The sequence below is a fragment of the Schistocerca cancellata genome, chromosome 8, assembly GCF_023864275.1.
Source record: "Schistocerca cancellata isolate TAMUIC-IGC-003103 chromosome 8, iqSchCanc2.1, whole genome shotgun sequence".
Lineage (NCBI taxonomy): Eukaryota > Metazoa > Arthropoda > Insecta > Orthoptera > Acrididae > Schistocerca > Schistocerca cancellata.
Genome location: NC_064633.1, coordinates 124,799,265 through 124,820,304, shown reverse-complemented (window position 1 = coordinate 124,820,304; position 21,040 = coordinate 124,799,265). Strand labels below are relative to the sequence as shown.

Genomic DNA, 21,040 nt, shown 5'->3' with positions numbered 1-21,040 from the left:
GGGTGTTTACTTTCCACAAAGTGTGTTAACACTACAAAGAATACAGATGCAAGAATAGGGCAGATTCCACGTAAATACCCACACACTGTACCACAATTTGAGACAACATTGATTCTTAGTCATCCTGACAGGATGAGTCTTCCAGTAAAGGTGACTCCTTCCACCACGAGTGCTCCTGGAGTTTACAGACTACCGTATTTACTCGAATCTAAGCCGCACTTTTTTTCCAGTTTTTGTAATCCAAAAAACTGTCTGCGGCTTAGAATCAAGTGCAAATTAAGTGGAAGTTCTGAAAAATGTTGGTAGGTGCCGCCACAACTGACTACTGCCGTCGAATATATGTAGCGCTGCATAGGCATGCTTTGCCGGCACAAAGATAAATATTAGCGCCAAAACATCCGCGTCAGTAAATAAATTAAAAAAAAAAAAAAAAAAAAAGGGTGGAAGATGAGCCTTCTTCTCCGCCCCGAGTTTCGACCACTGCATTTTATACATTATCCACGAAGTAAATACAAATTCCGTATTGTTCATCTTCGAATGTAGCAGCATTTCAATGTTGAATGTACTACGAAAATCCAACTGGCAAGACTGGGATGTTTTGTCAATATGGCCAACCCTACGTTCTGAATTTTTTCCTACCTGTGAGAAGAGATGGTTGCTAATACGAACTTTTATGGATTGTGAATCACATACAGTATTCTCTTCACCATAAGAATAATACGAATATAAATATTTTGCTGTGTATTCTTTCGTGTTTGCTGCCATCTCATTTAAATACTGTCTGCCTAATAAACTACGAAACTAGGGTGAGACAACAACAAACGCGGAAGAATATACATATCATGTCACGTTTATATTTGTATTATTCTTATGCCTAATAGTGATACAGTCAGAAATGAAGCACGGCAATTGACTCTATTTTTAAATCTAAGGTGACTAATTTCTGTGCAGAATGTAATGTACTAAAGAGGCGTCTGCAAAGATTTTCAAACAGAGAAAAATTTTCGATAAACTTTCGTTCAGAACGCCTTCTATCAAAAGCAGTCTATTATTTGGTTCTTGTTGATAATTATCAAAGAAAGCAGCAGTGTAAGTAACAACAAATAGCAGTCTCTTGCCATTGTTTTGCTATGAATCGATTCCTCTCTTTTTTTATTGTAAGCTGCGGTAACGCGTACGAAAACAAGCCATTCCGCGAGCGGGTACAGGCCGTAAACACTCATGATCAGAATGCAACAAACAACTCATGATACAGTACAGTAATGCATTTTCAGCTTAGAGTGACGTAAACACCTATAACAAAGAGTACGGCACTTACCAGATCAAAGCAAAATAAGCAATCTATTCAAACCAGACGAAGCACGTGAAAAAGGGAAGGTACCCCTATAAATACGGACGGAGCGCGTGACGCATAGCAATGGCTACCTAGTAAAGCTAACTGCTAAGCTTACGACTCTAACCTACTGTAGCTGTATCGTCATTCATTCGAACTAAATTGTGTCTCATATTACAATGGACCAACTTTGTTTCGATTTGGAGGTGTGTTTCGATTTGGAGGTGTGGCCTAAAACTTTTCTCTCCCCTTGAATTTCGAGTCTCAAATTTCAGGTGCGGCTTAGATCCGGGAAAATTTTTTTTCTTGATTTCGAGTCTCATTTTTCAGGTGCGGCTTAGATTCGAGTGCGGTTTAGATTCGAGTAAATACGGTATACCTCCTATACCTCCCTAGCATTTCCCATCCCGTTCTTTTTATGTAAGGGGACACAATAACTTACTGAACTCACGTTTATACACTGAGGCAACTAAAGTCATGGAAAAGTGATGTGAACATATACAGAAGGACGTTGTATCACATACACAAGTTATAAAAGGGCAGTGCATAGACAATGCAGTAATTTTTACTCAGGTGATTCATGTGAAATGGTTTCCAACATGATTATGGCTGCACGAAGGGAATTAGAAGACTGAATGTGGAATGGTAGTTGGGGCTAGATTCATGGTACATTCTGTTTTGGAAATTGTTAGAAATTCAATATGCCGAGATCCACAGTGCCAAGAATGTGCCTAGAGTACCAAATTTCAAGCATTACCTTTTACCATGGACAATACCTGGCTGATGGCATAGAATTGTCAGTGCTAACACATGACCAACACTGCGTGAAATAACTGCAGAAATCAATGTGGGATGTATGAATGTATCCTTTGGAACAGTGTGATGAACTTTGGCATTAATGGCCTATGGCACGAGACAACTGATGCGAGTGTCTTTGCTAAAAGCACAACATTGACTGCAGCGCCTCTCCTGGGGTTGGACCCTAGATGACCGAAAAACCAGGGGCCAGTCAGATAAGTCTAGATTTCATTTGGTAAAGGCTTAAGAGTTCAAGTGTGGCACAGACCCCACAAAGCCATGGATTGAAGTTGTCAACAAGGCACTGTACAAGCTGATGGTGGCTCCATAATGGTGTGGACCGAGTTTACATGGAATGGACTTTGTCCCCTGGTACAACCAACCCAATCCGATCATTGACAGGGAATTTTTATGTTTGACTACTTAGAGACCATTTGCAGCTTTTTATGGACTCCATGTTCCCAAACAACAGTGGAATTCTTGTGGATGACAATGCACCATGTCACTGTGTCACAGCTGTTTGAAGAACGTTCTGGACAATTCGAGCATATGAGCTGGCCGTTCAAATCACATGAGAACCCCATTAAACATTTAGGGGCGACAACTCAGAGCTCAGCTCATGCACAATCTCCTGCCCTGCCTTTTGCAATTATTTGTGGCTATAGAGATAGCATGACTCAATATTTCTGCTGGGGTCTTCCAATGACTTACAGAGCCCAAGTCACATCAAGTAGCTGCACTCCGTCACGCAAAAGGACGCCTGGAACTGATATTAGGAGGTATCCCATGACTCTTGTCACCTCAGTGTACAGTGGAGTTCTTTTCAGTTTATTAAGAGTACCTATTTTAAGTTGTTAAGTGAGCTTTTATGTAAAGTATGTTCCCGTAAACATGTACTGTTGGTGGGAAAGGGATTTGATTGGTAATTTAACATCTTGGCAGTGTCTGTTATTTACAGTGTAATACAGAGGTGTGTAACCATAGTGATCACCTGGTGGTGAATTAATGAATGACCAAAAAGTTACTGCACCACTCTCACTGGTAGACCATATAAACCTCTTCCATGAGACTGCTGGCACTTTTAGAGCAGGCTCTACTGAGTATAGTCACCCAACATACATCCACAGAATATATTGCATGGAGGGTGTCAATGTATCTGATGGAATAGGGTTGATCATGTTCAGCTCTAGAACAGTAATTTGCTATAATGCATTGCTTGCGTTAGGCTGAAATTTCTGAAGCCCCCAATCCGTATGTGACCTCCTCCTGCTGCAGAGGAAACCAACTTAATCTCTGGGCCTCTTCAAATGTAGAGGGAGCTGAGGCTGGGATGATGCATTTTATATATCTCCTAATGGGAAATATATTCCATTGATAGTGGAGGCCATGAAATTGAAACTGTCTAATACACATTACTATTGTATATTTAAAAAGAAAGATGATGAGACTTACCAAACAAAAGCGCTGGCAGGTCGATAGACACACAAACAAAACACAAACATACACACAAAATCTAGCTTTCGCAACCAACGGTTGCCTCGTCAGGAAAGAGGGAAGGAGAAGGAAAGACAAAAGGATATGGGTTTTAAGGGAGAGGGTAAGGAGTCATACCAATCCCGGGAGCGGAAAGACTTACCTTAGGGGGAAAAAAGGACAGGTATACAATCGCACACACACACATATCCATCCACACATACAAGACACAAGCAGACATTTGTAAAGGCAAAGAGTTTGAGCAGAGATGTCAGTCGGGACGGAAGTACAGAGGCAAAGATGATGTTGAAAGACAGGTGAGGTATGAGCGGCGGCAGATTGAAATTAGAAATTAGCGGAGATTGAGGCCTGGCGGATAGCGAGAAGAGAGGATATGCTGAAGGGCAAGTTCCCATCTCCGGAGTTCTGACAGGTTGGTGTTAGTGGGAAGTATCCAGATAACCCGGACGGTGTAACACTGTGCCAAGATGTGCTGGCCGTGCACCAAGGCATGTTTAGCCACAGGGTGATCCTCATTACCAACAAACACTGTCTGCCTGTGTCCATTCATGCGAATGGACAGTTTGTTGCTGGTCATTCCCACATAGAACGCTTCACAGTGTAGGCAGGTCAGTTGGTAAATCATGTGGGTGCTTTCACACGTGGCTCTGCCTTTGATCGTGTACACCTTCCGGGTTACAGGACTGGAATAGGTGGTGGTGGGAGGGTGCATGGGACAGGTTTTACACCGGGGGCGGTTACAGGGGTAGGAGCCAGAGGGTAGGGAAGGTGGTTTGGGGATTTCATAGGGATGAACTAAGAGGTTACGAAGGTTAGGTGGACGGCGGAAAGACACTCTTGGTGGAGTGGGGAGCATTTCATGAAGGATGGATCTCATTTCAGGGCAGGATTTGAGGAAGTCGTATCCCTGCTGGAGAGCCACATTCAGAATCTGATCCAGTCCCGGAAAGTATCCTGTCACAAGTGGGGCACTTTTGGGGTTCTTCTGTGGAGGGTTCCGGGTTTGAGGAGATGAGGAAGTGGCTCTGGTTATTTGCTTCTGTACCAGGTCGGGAGGGTAGTTACGGGATGCAAAAGCTGTTTTCAGGTTGTTGGTGTAATGGTTCAAGGATTCCGGACTGGAGCAGATTCGTTTGCCACGAAGACCTAGGCTGTAGGGAAGGGACCGTTTGATGTGGAATGGGTGGCAGCTGTCATAATGGAGGTACTGTTGTTTGTTGGTGGGTTTGATGTGGACGGACGTGTGAAGCTGGCCATTGGACAGGTGGAGGTCAACGTCAAGGAAAGTGGCATGGGATTTAGAATAGGACCAGGTGAATCTGATGGAACCAAAGGAGTTGAGGTTGGAGAGGAAATTCTGGAGTTCTTCTTCACTGTGAGTCCAGATCATGAAAATGTCATCAATAAATCTGTACCAAACTTTGGGTTGGCAGGCCTGGGTAACCAAGGCGGCTTCCTCTAAGCGACCCATGAACAGGTTGGCGTATGAGGGGGCCATCCTGGTACCCATGGCTGTTCCCTTTAATTGTTGGTATGTCTGGCCTTCAAAAGTGAAGAAGTTGTGGGTCAGGATGAAGCTGGCTAAGGTAATGAGGAAAGAGGTTTTAGGTAGGGCGGCAGGTGATCGGCGTGAAAGGAAGTGCTCCATCGCAGCGAGGCCCTGGACATGCGGAATATTTGTGTATAAGGAAGTGGCATCAATGGTTACAAGGATGGTTTCCGGGGGTAACAGACTGGGTAGGGATTCCAGGCGTTCGAGAAAGTGGTTGGTGTCTTTGATGAAGGATGGGAGACTGCATGTAACGGGTTGAAGGTGTTGATCTACGTAGGCAGAGATGCGTTCTGTGGGGGCTTGGTAACCAGCTACAATGGGACGGCCGGGATGATTGGGTTTGTGAATTTTGGGAAGGAGGTAGAAGGTAGGGGTGCGGGGTGTTTGTGGGGTCAGGAGGTTGATGGAGTCAGGTGAAAGGTTTTGTAGGGGGCCTAAGGTTCTGAGGATTCCTTGAAGCTCCGCCTGGACATCAGGAATGGGATTACCATGGCAAACTTTGTAAGTAGTGTTGTCTGAAAGCTGACGCAGTCCCTCAGCCACATACTCCCGACGATCAAGTACCACAGTCGTGGAACCCTTGTCCGCCGGAAGAATGACGATTACTATTGTGTTACACTTGGTGCAGACTTACTTGTGATAGTTGACAATAGCTTACTTACCAGCTGCAAATAATGCCATTATATAAACACAAGCTCAGTGAAGTTATATCGTCTACTCACATGAGAGAACTGGACAGGAAATGCTGAGGAGGTATAGTCTGTCTAAACTGAAAATCAAGAAATTCAGAAAATTGCCTTTCCCAGAAAATGCTCATGCTGTTGTACAGGATGACTAAAAATCAACTGCCCCTGACAGTTTAGAAAAGTGTGCAAGGATTTATGTATATTCTGTTTATGTGTACTACTTTTATTACTGTTACTTGTAACACAAATCTGTATTGCATATAGTGCTAATGCACTTTGTGGAAAGTAAATACCCATGGGAGTGTGTGCACACTGTGTCGCCAGTGATTTGGGAGGCGAGCTATGGAAGTAGTCATATAACTAACACCCTGTTGCTACTATTTGTGACTTTGTGCAGTAGATAGGTGGGAACCCTGCTCTCTTTGGTTTGCGGACCTATGTTGGAGGGAAGTGCATCACGACAATCTGGCAACCTATTTTCTCCCACCCTTTTAACTACCTCCCTTCCCCTCGTATTCCACACTTTTACACCCCCGAACACAATTTATCGCTTAATAGCATTCTACAGTACTAAGATGTGGCACACATATCTATTATTTATTTGTAACAAACTTTATTTGACAATAAACACTGATTTTACCATTCAACCCTTTAATTACCTGCGATTATTCCATTCACTGCAAGAAAGAAACTAAAGCTCTAGAGAAAAAAGTAAAACACACAGTGTTTCTACTTTCCCTTACGTTTTCTTCTACATTTCTGTTTACAGTAGAGCATCAATTAACAAAGCAGTTGGAGAGTGGTGTGTTCTGATAACTGATTTGTGGGATAATTACTTGCTTATACATATTGTACCAGTATTTGTAGGGACATAAAACAAAGAAAAACAGAATTAAACACACACTTTTGCATATATCTTTTTATCACACATCTTACACGACACACAAAACTGACTGCATAAGCAAAGCTGAAAAGATCAATATAGCCATTACATTACACTAAAGTTATGATACGTCCACAATTCGTTTTTGCTTTTAGACCACAACTTTTTTGTGTTGCTATATTTTGTATTTTTAAGGCAGTTCTGGATAGCTGCCTCAAGGCAGTGAAAAGCTTCCTTACTGGATGTCACTTTCTCAGCACATTATCACTGGACCCTTCTTCATTGCAAGGATTTTGGTCACTGATTACACTGGGGCTTATTCCATCACCTGTCTATACTTGTTAGCCAGTGTTACCAACATCACATTTAAGCCAGTCTTTAATATTTTCCTAATCACAGCCTTCAAATCCTGAAGATTCTTTAATCATCCACCCAGTTAACATACAAACTGACTGACTGGCGACTCTTCAGCTGTAGCAATACATTCATCTTTAGGAAGGAGTTTATTTCAAGCTTTGAGCAGTGTTTAAATCCTGGTTCTCTGCCATTTTTCTGTGGAATTTTCCATCTTTACTGTCAAATACATCTGTAAATTTTGTAATGGCATTACTGTTCTTTTTAATGTTCAGCACAGTGTCATTTACAATTCCATATTCCTGAGCTAAGCTTGGTCCATTAACACATTTCTTCAACTGCTCTATTATTTAAAGCTTATCAGAAACACTAAGAACAATGCATTCATGTTTGGTCATCACTGCACAATTTGTCACGAGCAAAGGTCCACATTTCAACAAAGAACAACGACAACAGTTGGCAAAGAAAGGGAAACCACATAACTGGGCAACAAGTGGAACTCCTTCGTGGCATGTGCAAAAGTTGCCACCTGAAATTCTTCTGGGACTGATGGACCACCTACTGTGCATTGTTAGAGTGCTGGAAAAGAGAAAGTTCCTGTTACCTTGTTATTTCCAGATCAATTCCAACAATTTCTGCCTCTTTATATGGGGTTTGCAATGCCTTAACTTTCCCTTCAGTAACCAAATTGTTTCAGTAATATCCAGTTTCCCTGTTTTCAGAGTTTCCGTCAGTTTTTAGAAAGACATATCAAAATGTGAAATACTGAAATGTCAAGCATTTGAATGAAAAAATAAGACATGCTCATACAATATGCTTAATAAAAAATATTAACTTTATTAAAAATAAAATTGCAATATAAGTTCAAAGTTCATGCCTGCCTTTATGATCATAATCACTTGTACAACTTCTGTGGCACAAAATAAAGCACAAGCACAATAAGCCATATCATATTTTCTCTTTGATCGCCACTAGGAAAGCATATGAGCTTTCTAAAGAAAACTAAGTACCAATGAAATACTCAACTGACAGATTAATACCAAAGGGCAAAAGACAAATACATTATATTACTGATTTATTACATAAAGTTAATTACAACTTTAGAAATGTCAAAACTGTAATGGAGGGATAAATGTGGAAATACTACATACAGAATTATATAATATTTCCATTTTAAATTCTGTTATGTGCCGATGATATTTATATACAAATTCTCAGTACCAATGTTACACATGACACACAGAAATGCTACCTTCGCCACAGCTCAAACGTGTGAATTAGTCAACAGTTTTTCTTCAATAACGACACTACAATTAGTAAGCACAGACTTCATAATAATTTTATAATTAACATGTGCTTTCAATAACAAAATTCAATACAAAACTGTGTTAAGAAACAGCTGATAAACCTCTGTACGTAAGTACACATTTTCACGAATATATGTATAAAAAATTGTGTAAAGTCAACTGAACACACTTTGAGTCACTGATGTACAACCAAGGGAGCTCATGAGAATTTGATTATTTCCGTACACCAAGATAAGCTAGAAAGGTGTACATTTTGTCTACTACATGGACAATTTGAATAGCATACATTCCTTTTCAGTCTTCATTCAGTAACGGCTGCTGTTGCTATTGTTCATCTGGGCACGGACGGTAGCAGCAGCAGCACTGGTTGCAGCATTCTGAACATGTTCATTGCGTAGGAACTCCGATGTGAACTCCTGCTGAGCTTTAGCAAAGCTTGCACCAGTACTCCGATAAATCCGATGGATCTGTATTTACCAGAAATTTAAGTCAGGATAGTCTGCAACTAAAGGTCACTAAAACGCAAACAATATTGTGTTTATAAGAACTACTTGCCTTTGACAACAGCAGCAAATCAACGCATGCGGCCCCAACAAAACCAATAGCAACAATTAATAATATCACACCCACTGCAACACCTGCTCCACCAGTACTAAACTGCTGTACAGCAAGGAGGATACCACTGCAAGAACAACACATTTTTTTGTTTATTCCCTTTCAAAATTAGAAGAGTCACACAGACATAAGTGATGTTACTACTTACCAAGTACCTGATCCGTGGATGCCAATTGCTTGTATTACAGTCACAATAAATTGAAAAAAGAAAACGAAGAAAAATACCATGAAGTTGAAAGAGCTATCACTCCTGAAAAGCAGAAAGCAAAGAAACAATAGTTCCAAATGCTCCAAAATTCACAATCCATACATAAAAGTTATAACCCTAAAATATATTGAACAAATATGATTACTGGTACTGTGTTGCAAATAGCAAGAATATACATTAGTGAGTCGAAATATACAATTGCCTTAACTTCTCTAACTCTAGTACAGAACTCTTCTCTTTACTGCAAGGTTATTTATTTTTCCATCATTCTTTTTTTCCTCATTCATTAAATTTTCCTTCCTTCTCAATATACTGCTGCAATCATTATCAATATTTCCACTGATTCCAACAGATTCATTAACTATTATCCTCAATGATGAGGGCATTACACTGGGCTTTAAGGCATGTTTCTGCACCTAAGAAGTTTGAGTTAGAAAAGTAACTATGAAGTTGCAGTGAAAACTAACACGCATATGTTATATTAGAAGCAAACAGCTTCCACTAAATATGGATCTGCAAATAAGTTATTTACAAGAAAACTGCAAATGTGTGGTTACAAGCCACCACTTATTCCAGTAACAAATAATGTGCAATTTTGTCTTCACCACATGTGAGTATGCCTCCACCATTAGGAGATTAAATGTTAGGCACAGAAAAATGCATCAGACCAAGGCCTGCTGCCCAAACATCTAAAATCACCAAGGATGTTAAACCAGCTGTGAAAGCCTACTTTGTACAGTGTGTCCTCTGTCTAAATACCTTACTACTTTGCGAGTTCTCTTTGAAGAATACATACTGAGCACTTGTCAGTTTTTTAGCTTGGTTGTCCGACTTACATTACAGAACTTTTTCCTGCAGCCAATCCTTCCATTGATTATCCATCACAAGTACTTGAGTTTGTGTATTATACGAATGGCTAACTAATGGAATGCTTTCAGGTGTCAAGCCAAGCTACTGATTTCATTTTATGGTTGGAGTCCAGGCATTAAGTACACATAAAGCTCACTGCACCTGAAGAAGACCACTGTGTGTGTCATCTAAGTATCTCACAGAGAAATGAAACGAACAACTCAGCTGAACACACTAAAGCATACCATTAATCACACTGAGAATACAGTAGAGAGAGACAATTTACACAAAAATATTCAACATCTTTTACTTTTAATGCCCTTTTATAACATTATATTGATCATAGTTTAAACTTCTAGAGATAGATTTTTATGTTGATAAAGTTATTAGAATTACTAAGAGGAACTATATACCAACATGATTTGCCACTCTTGACTTCAGTTATGGGCAGGAAGTGGATGTAAGGCTGTACTTTTATACTGGCTTTGATTTTCAATTATTACAGTATCTGCATGTTTGCAGAAGCTAGGTAGCAATGTACATTGCATTCTTTATACAGAAATTTTGTTGGCATGTTGTTAATTCACAGGGAAACTGCTCCTCTCAGTGATTCTACCCCAGCAAACTTCTTCTTTATTGTCTTCTTATATATACCATCATCACAACTTTAGTTATTCCTTCCACCTACTGCAAGAATCTTAGCACTTTGACCAGTCTTCGAAATCATCTCAATATTCCTCTGCCAGCATCTCCTCATAATTCGAACCTATGGTGATCTTTTTTCCCTATACTTTATCTAACAGATACTCCTACCATACACCTTAAACATAGTATTCTCCATATTAGTCTTATCTTCTTTAATAGGCTCTGAAATCCAATCATAAGCAACCAAACAAACACAACAGAAATCATTGTAGTTACATGCACTCTGCATTAACTGTTAAATTCTCCTTACTTCACCAAGTCCCTTGTAGTGTCTGGCTTTAAGAGTTTGTTGAACATCTCCAGAATGCTTTCATACTTACTTTCCCCTCAAACTCCCTTACTTGAGAGACAGCTTCTTAAATTATTTTCACTGAAACATGCGAACTTCAACCCATAAAACTTACATCATTCTCCACCGACCCATGTAGTTAACTCACCAGTGCCCAATTATAAAGTATGTAATGCATACTGAAAACATTACATTACAAAAAGCTATTTGCAGATATCTTTTCTATTGTTCTAAATGTGTTACTTTATGCCAGAACATCTACTTGAGTATTTGTGATAAGGTGTGTGTGTGTGTGTGTGTGTGTGTGTGTGTGTGTGTGTGTGTGTGTGTGTGTGTGTGTGTTTTCCACATTATGTGAAATGAAAATTTACTTCCCAAGAAAGAATGTCTATATGAGTCCAAGCTCAGTACAGAGTTTTTGCTTGTCACAGATGCTGAAGTTTACACTGCCCAAACTAAGTACATAGGCTTGATATTTATACACTCATCCGACACTTATATTTTAAAAATCAATTACTCATGGCTCACTCAAACCTATGAGTTGTTGCAACAATTCTTCATCATTTCCCCTCCAACTCTTCCCTGCCCCCCCCCCCCCTGCCCCCAAAAAAGAAGGCACCAATACCCGTGGTGTTAAACAACTAGGGAAAAAAAATCAAAACAATAAAAATGTGTTTAACAATTTTGCAGTCTGGATAAAATCTGGATGGAAAGGGGAAGTGAGAAAGAAGGGGGATATATAAAATTATGAATGATTAATGCCTTGGCATTGGTGACTATTCAAAACACATCTAATCTGATTTCAAATACACTAAGTGTTTGCACTACGAATAACTCATACCTGAAGGCCTTATAAGCTGGTCTGTACCAGCATAGGAATGAGAATGGTGTGAACAGAATTAGATACAACAGTCCCAGTCCAAATGTTGTGAAGTCAGCCACACTAAACATTAGCAGCAGGCCACCAAACACATTCAGCAGCATTATACATGCGTGAACTGGAACAGTGGTGTGCATTCCTAACATTATTCTCTTTCAAGAGAAAAAATACAAACAAGATCACTAGCACATTACATTTAACATTAACATTATCTGGCTTAGAATCTCAAAACCTTAAAAATTTAAATTAATAAATTTTTTCTGAAAGATGTAACTGCCATTTGTCTGTACAACAGGTTTTATTCCACAATCTAAGATTTTGGCCTTAGGCCATTATCAAGTGTAACAATTGCAACAGATTCAAGCACAATAAAAGTACAAGTATCAGAAAAATAGCACAGCAAACAGTTAACTCTATGTATGGTTTCCTTACTTACATATTATAAATCATTAGTCTTGACTAGAACTCAAATCATCAAAACATGTATCTTTGTGGTTACATAAACCCATTTTGTTAAAAGTAAAAGTGACAACATTTGTATAATATGCTAGTTTACTGGCAATTAGCATGACTTGCTTGATATGGTTGTGTAATGAAACAGATCAGCAAATCACAAGTTTTAAACTTTGCTACACTGTGCCTAAGCAGCCACTAACAAACATAAGTGATTGATAAAAGTTTATAAAGGCATCCCAGTTTGCACTATGCAATCTGTAGCATGTCATGGGGACAGGTAGTGGGAGTATTTATTATACAAGCTGGTTACATTGTCTGAGATGATTCAACTAGAAAAATCCCATGGATTGAGGTTGGGTGGTCTTTGAGGCCAAGATACAGGCTGTGCTCTACCAGTCTGTTTTGGACCATATTGGCATGTTAGATGTCTTATATGAAGCAGCAAAATTTACTTGTGCCTATAATTCATGTGCCACATTCCCCCATGTTTCCCAAGGTAAAGTAGACCATGGATGAAATTTGAGCCCAAACAGATGAGGGTCAAAAAGTTAAATTTCAAATACATTTGTCCTAATTAGAATAGCATTTCATACTGATTTCAGTGGCTGTTTATAACCACAATGGCTCATTTGCATGCTCATATTTGATGGAATCACTTTAACCAACATGCATTTTTGGTCGATGTGGCGTTTATTTGTTAAATCTTATGGATTACTGTATGGTCTGTCAACTTTTTCAGTTCAAGAAGTTTTCCATTTCTTTTCAGCATCCAGCTATCGATAAAGTATTTTGAAGAAACATTTATCTAAACCCATTTTACAATGTCTCAGTGGTACCCACTGAAATAGTGGAACACTTGCTTCATATAATACACTGAAGAAGTGTAAGAAGTGTGTGATGATGTTTATGAAGTTAGCAAAGATTCTAAAGCAGATGCTGTTGGAAGGAACAGTAACACTTATTTCCAGAAAGCTACAAGAACTCCAATTTCTTCGCTGTACAGTGATCTGTGGATCTCACTGGAGCTGTTGGCAGTTTTTGAAGAAGTTGGGAGAGGGCGCGCGCGCGCACGTGCGCGCGGGCGCGCGCGCGCGCGCCGCGCGCGCGCGCGCGCGCGCGCGCGCGCGCGCGCGCAGACACACACACACACACACCTAGCTATTGTGTGGGGGGTAGAAGGACAGCGAGTTAGGTTTAGGCCTGGGAGGTTACGGGAGCAAAGGAAGTGCTGGAAGGATACTCCCATCTGTGGAGCTCAGAAAAGCTGATGATGGTGGGGAGGATCCAGATGGCATAGGTTGTGAAGCAGCCACTGAAATCTATCTTGTTATGCTCTGCTGCATGTTGTGACACTGGGTGGTCCACCTTGTTTTTTGCAACAGTTTGGCAGTGGCCATTCATTCTGGTTGACAGCTAACTCGTCATACCAATGCGAAACATCATGCAGTGGTTACAGCAGAGCTGGTATATAACATGGCTGATTTCACATGTGGCCCCAGGTTGGTGGATTGGGCAGGTCTTGCATTTGCATCTTCCACAAGGGTACAATCCCTGTGTCAAGGCATTGGAGGTAAGAGAAGCATAGGGAGGACTATAATGTGGAGGTTGGGTGGGCAGCAGAACATCACTTTGGGAGAGAATGGAAGTATCTTGGGTAGGACGTCACTCATTTCAGGGAATGATGAAAGGTGATCAAAGCCCTAACGAAGGACGTGGTTCAGTTGTTCCAGTCCCAGGTAGTACTGGGTGGGAGATATTACTGCAGATGTGTCTACCATGGGTGGCCACATTGTACGGAGGGATTTTTTGGTGTGGATGGGGTGGCGGCTGTCTAAGTGCAGGTACTGTTGGTGATTAGTGCAGACCAAGGTGTCGGGGGTGGAGCCATCTGAGAGGAGGAGATTTATGCCCAAGGAGGTGATAGGACAGATGGAGGAAAAGACCAGATGAAGTGGATGAGAGAGAAGGTCTTGAAACTGTGGAAGAATGAGGATAAGGTGTCCTGGCCTTGGGTCCAGATTATAAAGATGTCATCAATAAACCTGAACCAGACTAGGAGTTTGGTGTTTTGGGAAACTAGGAATGTTTTCTCTAGGCGGCCCATGAAGAGGTTGGCATAGGAGGGTGCCTTGTGGGTGCCCAGGCTGTGCCACGAATTTATTTGTATACCTTCCCTTCAAAGATGAAGTAGTTACAGGTTAGGATGTAGTTGGTTAGGTGTATGAACTGGAGGGTTTGGATACTGCAGGGCACTGGGAGAGGTAGTGTTCAATCCCGGCAAGGCCATGGCCATGAGGGATATTGGTGTATAAGGAGGTTGCTTCTACAGGGAGAGTACGAACCCTGGAGGTAAGGTTGTGAGGCTGGTGAAGAGCCGGTACAGATAGTGGTTGATATCTAATGTGGGAGGTCAGGTTTTGGACAATTGGTTGCAGATGTTGGTCAACGAGGGAAGAGATCTTTTTGGTGGGAGCACTGTGACCGGCCTTAATGGGCCACCCAGACTGTTAGGTTTGTGGATTTTTTTTGGGGGGGGGGATACAGAGGGTAGGTGTGCAGGTTATTGTTAGGGTGAGTACGGAGATGGATTCGCGGGAGAGGTTCTGGAAGGGCCTAAGGATTTCAGCAGTGATTGGAGGTTATGTATGTATGTTTGGTTTTAGGGCACGAAAATAACTAAGGTCATACACACCCATGTCAGACCTGTAGATCACGAAGACGAAAAAGGAGTTAAAAAGACTACTTGTTAAGCCCAAGCAACGGAAGGTAAGTCAGCTAGAAACAGGAACTTTCTCTTGGAGAAAGTGCCACAAAATACACCACAAGAAACAGAGTTGCAGAACTAAAGATTAAATGTCCTTCGTCATATTGCTACTATCGACAAAAAGTAAAATGCGGTTGACAGCCAGTGCGTTGTTCACTTAAAGTGTCGATAACTCAGACAGCAAACATAAATTAAAACATAAGTGGTTAAAAAATGGGCAGTAAGTCATGAAATGGCGAATTGTCAAAGGTTGATGACAATGGGCACCAAGTGGTGGGGGGTCACCACTTAACAAACGGCAATGGCTAAAGAGACATGCCCAACATGCAACCTAGCTAAAATGATCTCCTCGAGGTGAGGAGGAGGTTGGCCATACCACTGGGAGAGACTAAATTTCCCAAAGCTTATTCCCATGGAGGAAAGAGCCATGGAAATGCCAAAGTGACACCACCTGCTGACAGATGGCAACAAAGAGATCATCAGAGGCAGTGGAAGAACTACCAGGCTGAGGTACAAGGACTGCAGCCTTGGCAGTAGTGTCAGCACCTCATTTCCCATCAGATAGATGTGACCAGGGACCCACATAAACATCACAATGGCTCCATCAAGAGCGAGCAAGTGAAGGCTTACCTGGACCCGTTTCAGTAAGGGATGGATGGTGTACAGCACACGGAGGCTCTGAAGGGCACATAAATTCAGAGCAAATGACAATTTAAAATCCTGTGACACCGGATGTACTGCGTGGCCTGATACACGGATATGGGCACTTGCTATTAGTACAGAGCACTGTTCTGGAAGCCGATACAGAAAATCGTCGGTGCCAATGATGAAGGTACATCCAACACGACGGTCAGGCCAAGAGCCATCAGTATACAGAAAGGTACAATCACAAATTTCCGAGCGAAGGTCGAGAAACTTATGGCAATACAGCGAGTCTGAAGTGGTGTCCATAGGAAGCGAACAAAGACCAGGTGAACTTGGGCCACTGCACGAAGGCAAGGCGGTGAAGGTTCACACCCCCTCAGGAAACTGGCACGTAGCATGAAGTTAAGTTGTCCGAGCAATAGCCAGAAGTGAACTCATGAAGGTAACAAAGAAGAGGGACACGCCCCATACCAGTGATCACCGAAGAAGGAAGAAGTAGATGGATGGCGAGGCATGCCAAACAAAAGGCATGCGAAACTACTGAGGAGAAAATCACGGCGGTTTGACAGTGGGATTTTGGCAGCTCTGCATACAAACTCTCAACCAGAATAGTGTAAAAGGTGCCAGTGGCTGAACCGGTGCCATAATGGTGGATTGTATTGAGATGGTGTAAAATGGATGGCCATGCATAAATGAAACACCCATAGTCTAGTTTAAAACAGATAAGGGATCGGTACAAATGGAGGACAGTGGTCCGATCAGCTCCCCAGAAAGTACCACCGAGGACACGTGGGACACTGAGGGACTGGGCACAGTGGGTGGCCAGGTAAGACATGTGGGAGGACCAAGAAAGTTTCCTATCAAGCATTACCCTCAAGGATTTCCTAGTTTCAATGAATGGAAGAGAAAACAGGCACAAGATGTAAAGATGATAAAAGGAACCAATTGCACCACCAGAAACTCATACAAACGGTTTTGTCATTGGAAAAGTGAAACCCACTGTTGATGCTCCACAAGCAAAGATGATCTAGACAATGCTGAAGATGCTGCTCAAGGAGACAAATCCATGGAGAACTGCAATAGGTGGCAAAATCGTGAATGGAAAGGGAGCTGGAGATGCCTGGTGGGAGACACGTCATTATAGGGTTAATGGTAATACAAAGAAAATGACACTCAGGAAAGGTGCCTGACAAGGCAGAACCCATACCTATCTTGAAAACTCTGTCTTTTTAAAAATTCCTGAAGGAAATGGCAGGCAGCCTACATGTGGTTTTTTTTTTGTGGTTTTAGGGCGCACAACTTCAATGGTCATTAGCGCCCTGACTACTCTAAGAATGCACCGCGAGGCACAAGTTGACAACAACAACTAAAAGGGAAAACACGATAAAAGACAGACTGACAGGCATAGGATTAAAAAACATCATCATCAAATGTCCTTAGCGAGGTTTGTCAAATTGATAAAACAAAGAACACGAGCAGCTGCTCGTGGGTCATCCGCTAAAATGGCATCGAAAGTATTAGGCAGGTTAAGATCGAGGCGCAGTGTGTTAAGATCTGGACAGGACATTAAAATGTGTCTAACCGTCAGCAAGTGCCCACATGGGCAGAACGGTGCCGGCGCAGCCGTCAGCAGATGGCGATGGCTGAACCGGCAGTGTCCAATTCTTAACCGGGCTAAAACGACCTCCTCCCGCCGAGAAGGGCGTGAGGAGGACGTCCAAGCCACGGGAAGAGGTTTTAAGGCCCAAAGCTTGTTGTCGGTAAGTGCAGCCCAATTGGCATGCCACAGCGATAAGATGCGCCGACAAATGACCCTGCTAAAATTGGACGAAGGGACACAACAAGAAGCTGTCCGAGGCTGGAGGACCGCAGCCTTGGCCGCGGCATCTGCAGCTTCGTTCCCAGGGATACCGACATGGCCAGGAACCCACATAAAGCTAACCGGAGAACCGACGGCCACCAGCTGCTGAAGAGAGCGTTGGATCCGGTGTACGAAAGGGTGAACCGGGTACGGATCACTGAGGCTCTGGATGGCGCTCAGGGAATCTGAGCAGATGGCATAAGCAGAATGTCGGTGGCGGCAGATGTAAAGAACAGCCTGGTAGAGGGCAAAGAGCTCAGCTGTGAAGACCGAACAATGGCCATGGAGCCGGTATTTGAAACTTTGTGCCCTGACAATAAAGGAACACCCGACCCCGTCATTGGTCTTAGAGCCATCTGTATAAATGAAAGTCATGTTGATGAACTTCGAACGAAGTTCCAAAAAACGGGAGTGGTAGACCGAACCGGGGGTGACCTCTTTTGGGAGCGAGCTGAGGTCAAGGTGAACGCGGACCTGAGCCTGGAGCCAAGGTGGCGTGCGGCTCTCGCCCACTCGAAAGGTTGCAGGGAGTGAAAAATTAAGGTGTTGAAGGAGGCGACGAAAGCGAACTCCAGGGGGTAGCAGGGCAGAGACATACAACCCGTATTGACGGTCAAGAGAGTCGTCAAAAAAGGAACGATAAGACGGATGGTCGGGCATTGACAGTAGCCGACAGGCATACCGACAAAGCAGTATATCGCAGCCGGTAGGTGAGTGGCAATTCGCCAGCGTCAGTATGAAGACTCTTTACGGGACTAGTATAAAATGCTCCGATCGCAAGTCGTAAACCCCGATGTTGTATGGAGTTGAGGCGGCGTAAGATGGATGGCCGTGCAGAGGAGTATACGAAGCTCCCATAATCCAGCTTGGAGCGGACAATCGACCGATATAGACGAAGTAGGACAGTTCGATCCGCTCCCCACGACATACCACTGAGAACACGTAGGACATTTAAAGAACGGGTACAACGGGCGGCCAAATATGACATGTGGAGACCAGCTAAGTTTCCTGTCAAAGGTAAGGCCTAAAAATTTGGTTGTCTCCACGATTGGGAGAGCAACGGGACCGAGTCGTAAGGACGGTGGGAGAAACTCTTTGTAGCGCCAGAAGTTAATACAGACCGTCTTCTCGGCAGAAAAACGGAAGCCATTGGCGACACTCCAGGAGTAAAGACGGTCAAGAGAACGCTGAAGACAGCGCTCCAGGACACGTGTACACTGCGCGCTGCAATAGATGGTAAAATCGTCCACAAAAAGGGAGCCTGATACATCAGCTGGGAGGCAATCCATTATTGGAGTGATCGCGATGGCGAAGAGAGCGACGCTCAAAACTGAGCCCTGTGGCACCCCATTCTCCTGGCGAAAGGTGTCGGAGAGGACAGAACCCACACGTACCCTGAACTGTCGATCCATTAAAAAGGAACGAATAAAAAGAGGGAGGCGACCGCGAAGGCCCCATGTATGCATGGTGCGGAGAATGCCCGCCCTCCAACAGGTGTCTTAAGCCTTCTCCAAATCAAAGAACACAGCCGCGGTCGGGCGCTTCCGCAAGAAGTTATTCATAATGAAGGTCGACAAGGTAACCAGATGGTCAACAGCAGAGCGGCGCCTACGAAATCCACATTGTACATTGGTAAGTAGGCGTCGAGACTCGAGCAGCCAAACCAATCGAGAGTTAACCATTCGCTCCATCACTTTACAGACACAGCTGGTAAGGGAGATAGGTCGATAACTGGAAGGCAAGTGCTTGTCCTTCCCCGGCTTAGGAATCAGGACAACAATAGACTCGCGCCAGCATGCGGGAACATGTCCCTCAATCCAGATGCGATTGTATGTACGAAGAAGAAAACCTTTACCCGCAGGAGAAAGGTTCTTCAGCATCTGAATATGAATAGAATCAGGCCCTGGAGCGGAGGACCGTGATCGGCCAAGTGCGGTTTCGAGTTCCCGCATGGTGAATGGGGCATTATAACTTTCACAATTCAAGGAGCGGAAGTCAGGTGGCCTAGCCTCCTCTGCCTGTTTGCGGGGGAGGAAGGCAGGGTGGTAATGAGCGGAGCTCGAAACCTCTGCGAAAAAGCGGCCGAAGGCATTGGAGACAGCCTCAGGGGCCACAAGGACTTCATTCGCGACCTTCAAGCCAGAAACTGGGGAGTGGACCTTAGTGCCAGATAGCCGGCGCAGGCTACCCCAGACAACAGAAGGAGGAGTAAAACTGTTGAAATGCTTGTGAAAGCAGCCCAGCTGGCTTTCTTGCTTTCTTTAATAATACGACGACACTGAGCACGTAATCGTTTATAATTAATACAATTCGCCACTGTAGGGTGGCGTTTAAAGGTGCGTAAAGCACGTCGACGAGCACGTAAAGCGTCTCTACATGCTGCGGTCCACCAGGGGACTGGTACGCGACGTGGAGAAGAAGTAGGGTGAGGGATGGAATATTCAGAAGCAGCGAGAATGACTTCCGTGAGGTGTGCGACCTGACGATCGCAGCTTGTGAAGGTTTGATCCTGAAAGGCCGCCCTGGAAGAGAAGAGCCCCCAGTCTGCCTTGGAGATGGTCCAACTAGAGGAGCACGGAGAGGGAGTATGCTGCAGGAGATGGATAACACACGGGAAGTGGTCGCTCGAATATGTATCAGCAAGTGCATACCACTCAAACCGGCGTGCAAGTTGGGGAGTACATAGAGAGAGGTCTAAATGGGAATAGGTGTGAGATGTGTCCGAAAGAAAAGTAGAGGCGCCAGTATTGAGGCAGACAAGATTGAGCTGGTTGAAAAGGTCTGCTAACAAGGAGCCCCTCGGGCAGGATGCTGGAGGGCCCCAAAGGGGATGGTGGGCATTGAAGTCTCCAGTTAACAAAAATGGTGCAGGTAGCTGAGCAATAAGTTGCATCATGTCTGCCCTGGTAACGGCAGATGACGATGGAGTGTAAACGGTACAAAAGGAAAACGTAAAAGTGGGGAGAGTAATGCGGATGGCAGCTGCCTCCAGGCCGGTGTGCAACGTGATGGGATCGTAGTAAATATCATCCCGGACCAGCAACATAACCCCACCATGAGCTGGGATACCTACCACAGGGGGTAGGTCAAAACGCACAGAGGTGTAGTGTGCCAAGGCAATTTGATCGCATGGGCGTAGCTTCGTTTCCTGGAGGGCTACGACGAGCGGACGATGCAAGCGGAGCAGCAACTTCAAGTCCTCTCGGTTGGAGCGAATGCTGCGAATATTCCAGTGAATAAGTGCCATCGTAAGAAAAGGAAGATGAGAGAAGGGGTCACCTCGAAGGCCGCTTAGGGCCTGGCTTCGAGCGAGCACTGCCGCCGCTATCAGTAGGCGAGACAGTCATCGTCCATGGGGTCT

At 43.5% G+C, this 21,040-nt stretch overlaps 1 protein-coding gene across 2 annotated transcripts in view; it reads right to left on the bottom strand.

Moving 5' to 3' along the window:
* Positions 1–7,917: 7,917 nt before the first annotated feature.
* The window catches only part of LOC126094705 (secretory carrier-associated membrane protein 1), a 60,943-nt gene continuing 47,820 nt past the window's right edge, over positions 7,918–21,040 (bottom strand). For both annotated transcript variants that reach the window (XM_049909234.1, XM_049909235.1), the window contains exons 6-9: positions 11,915–12,071; positions 9,171–9,272; positions 8,963–9,089; positions 7,918–8,874 (exon numbers count right to left, since the gene is read on the bottom strand). In XM_049909234.1, the coding sequence (XP_049765191.1) occupies positions 8,713–8,874; positions 8,963–9,089; positions 9,171–9,272; positions 11,915–12,071 (548 nt within the window). In that variant the 3' untranslated portion in view covers positions 7,918–8,712. The remainder of the gene's footprint in view (positions 8,875–8,962; positions 9,090–9,170; positions 9,273–11,914; positions 12,072–21,040) is intronic.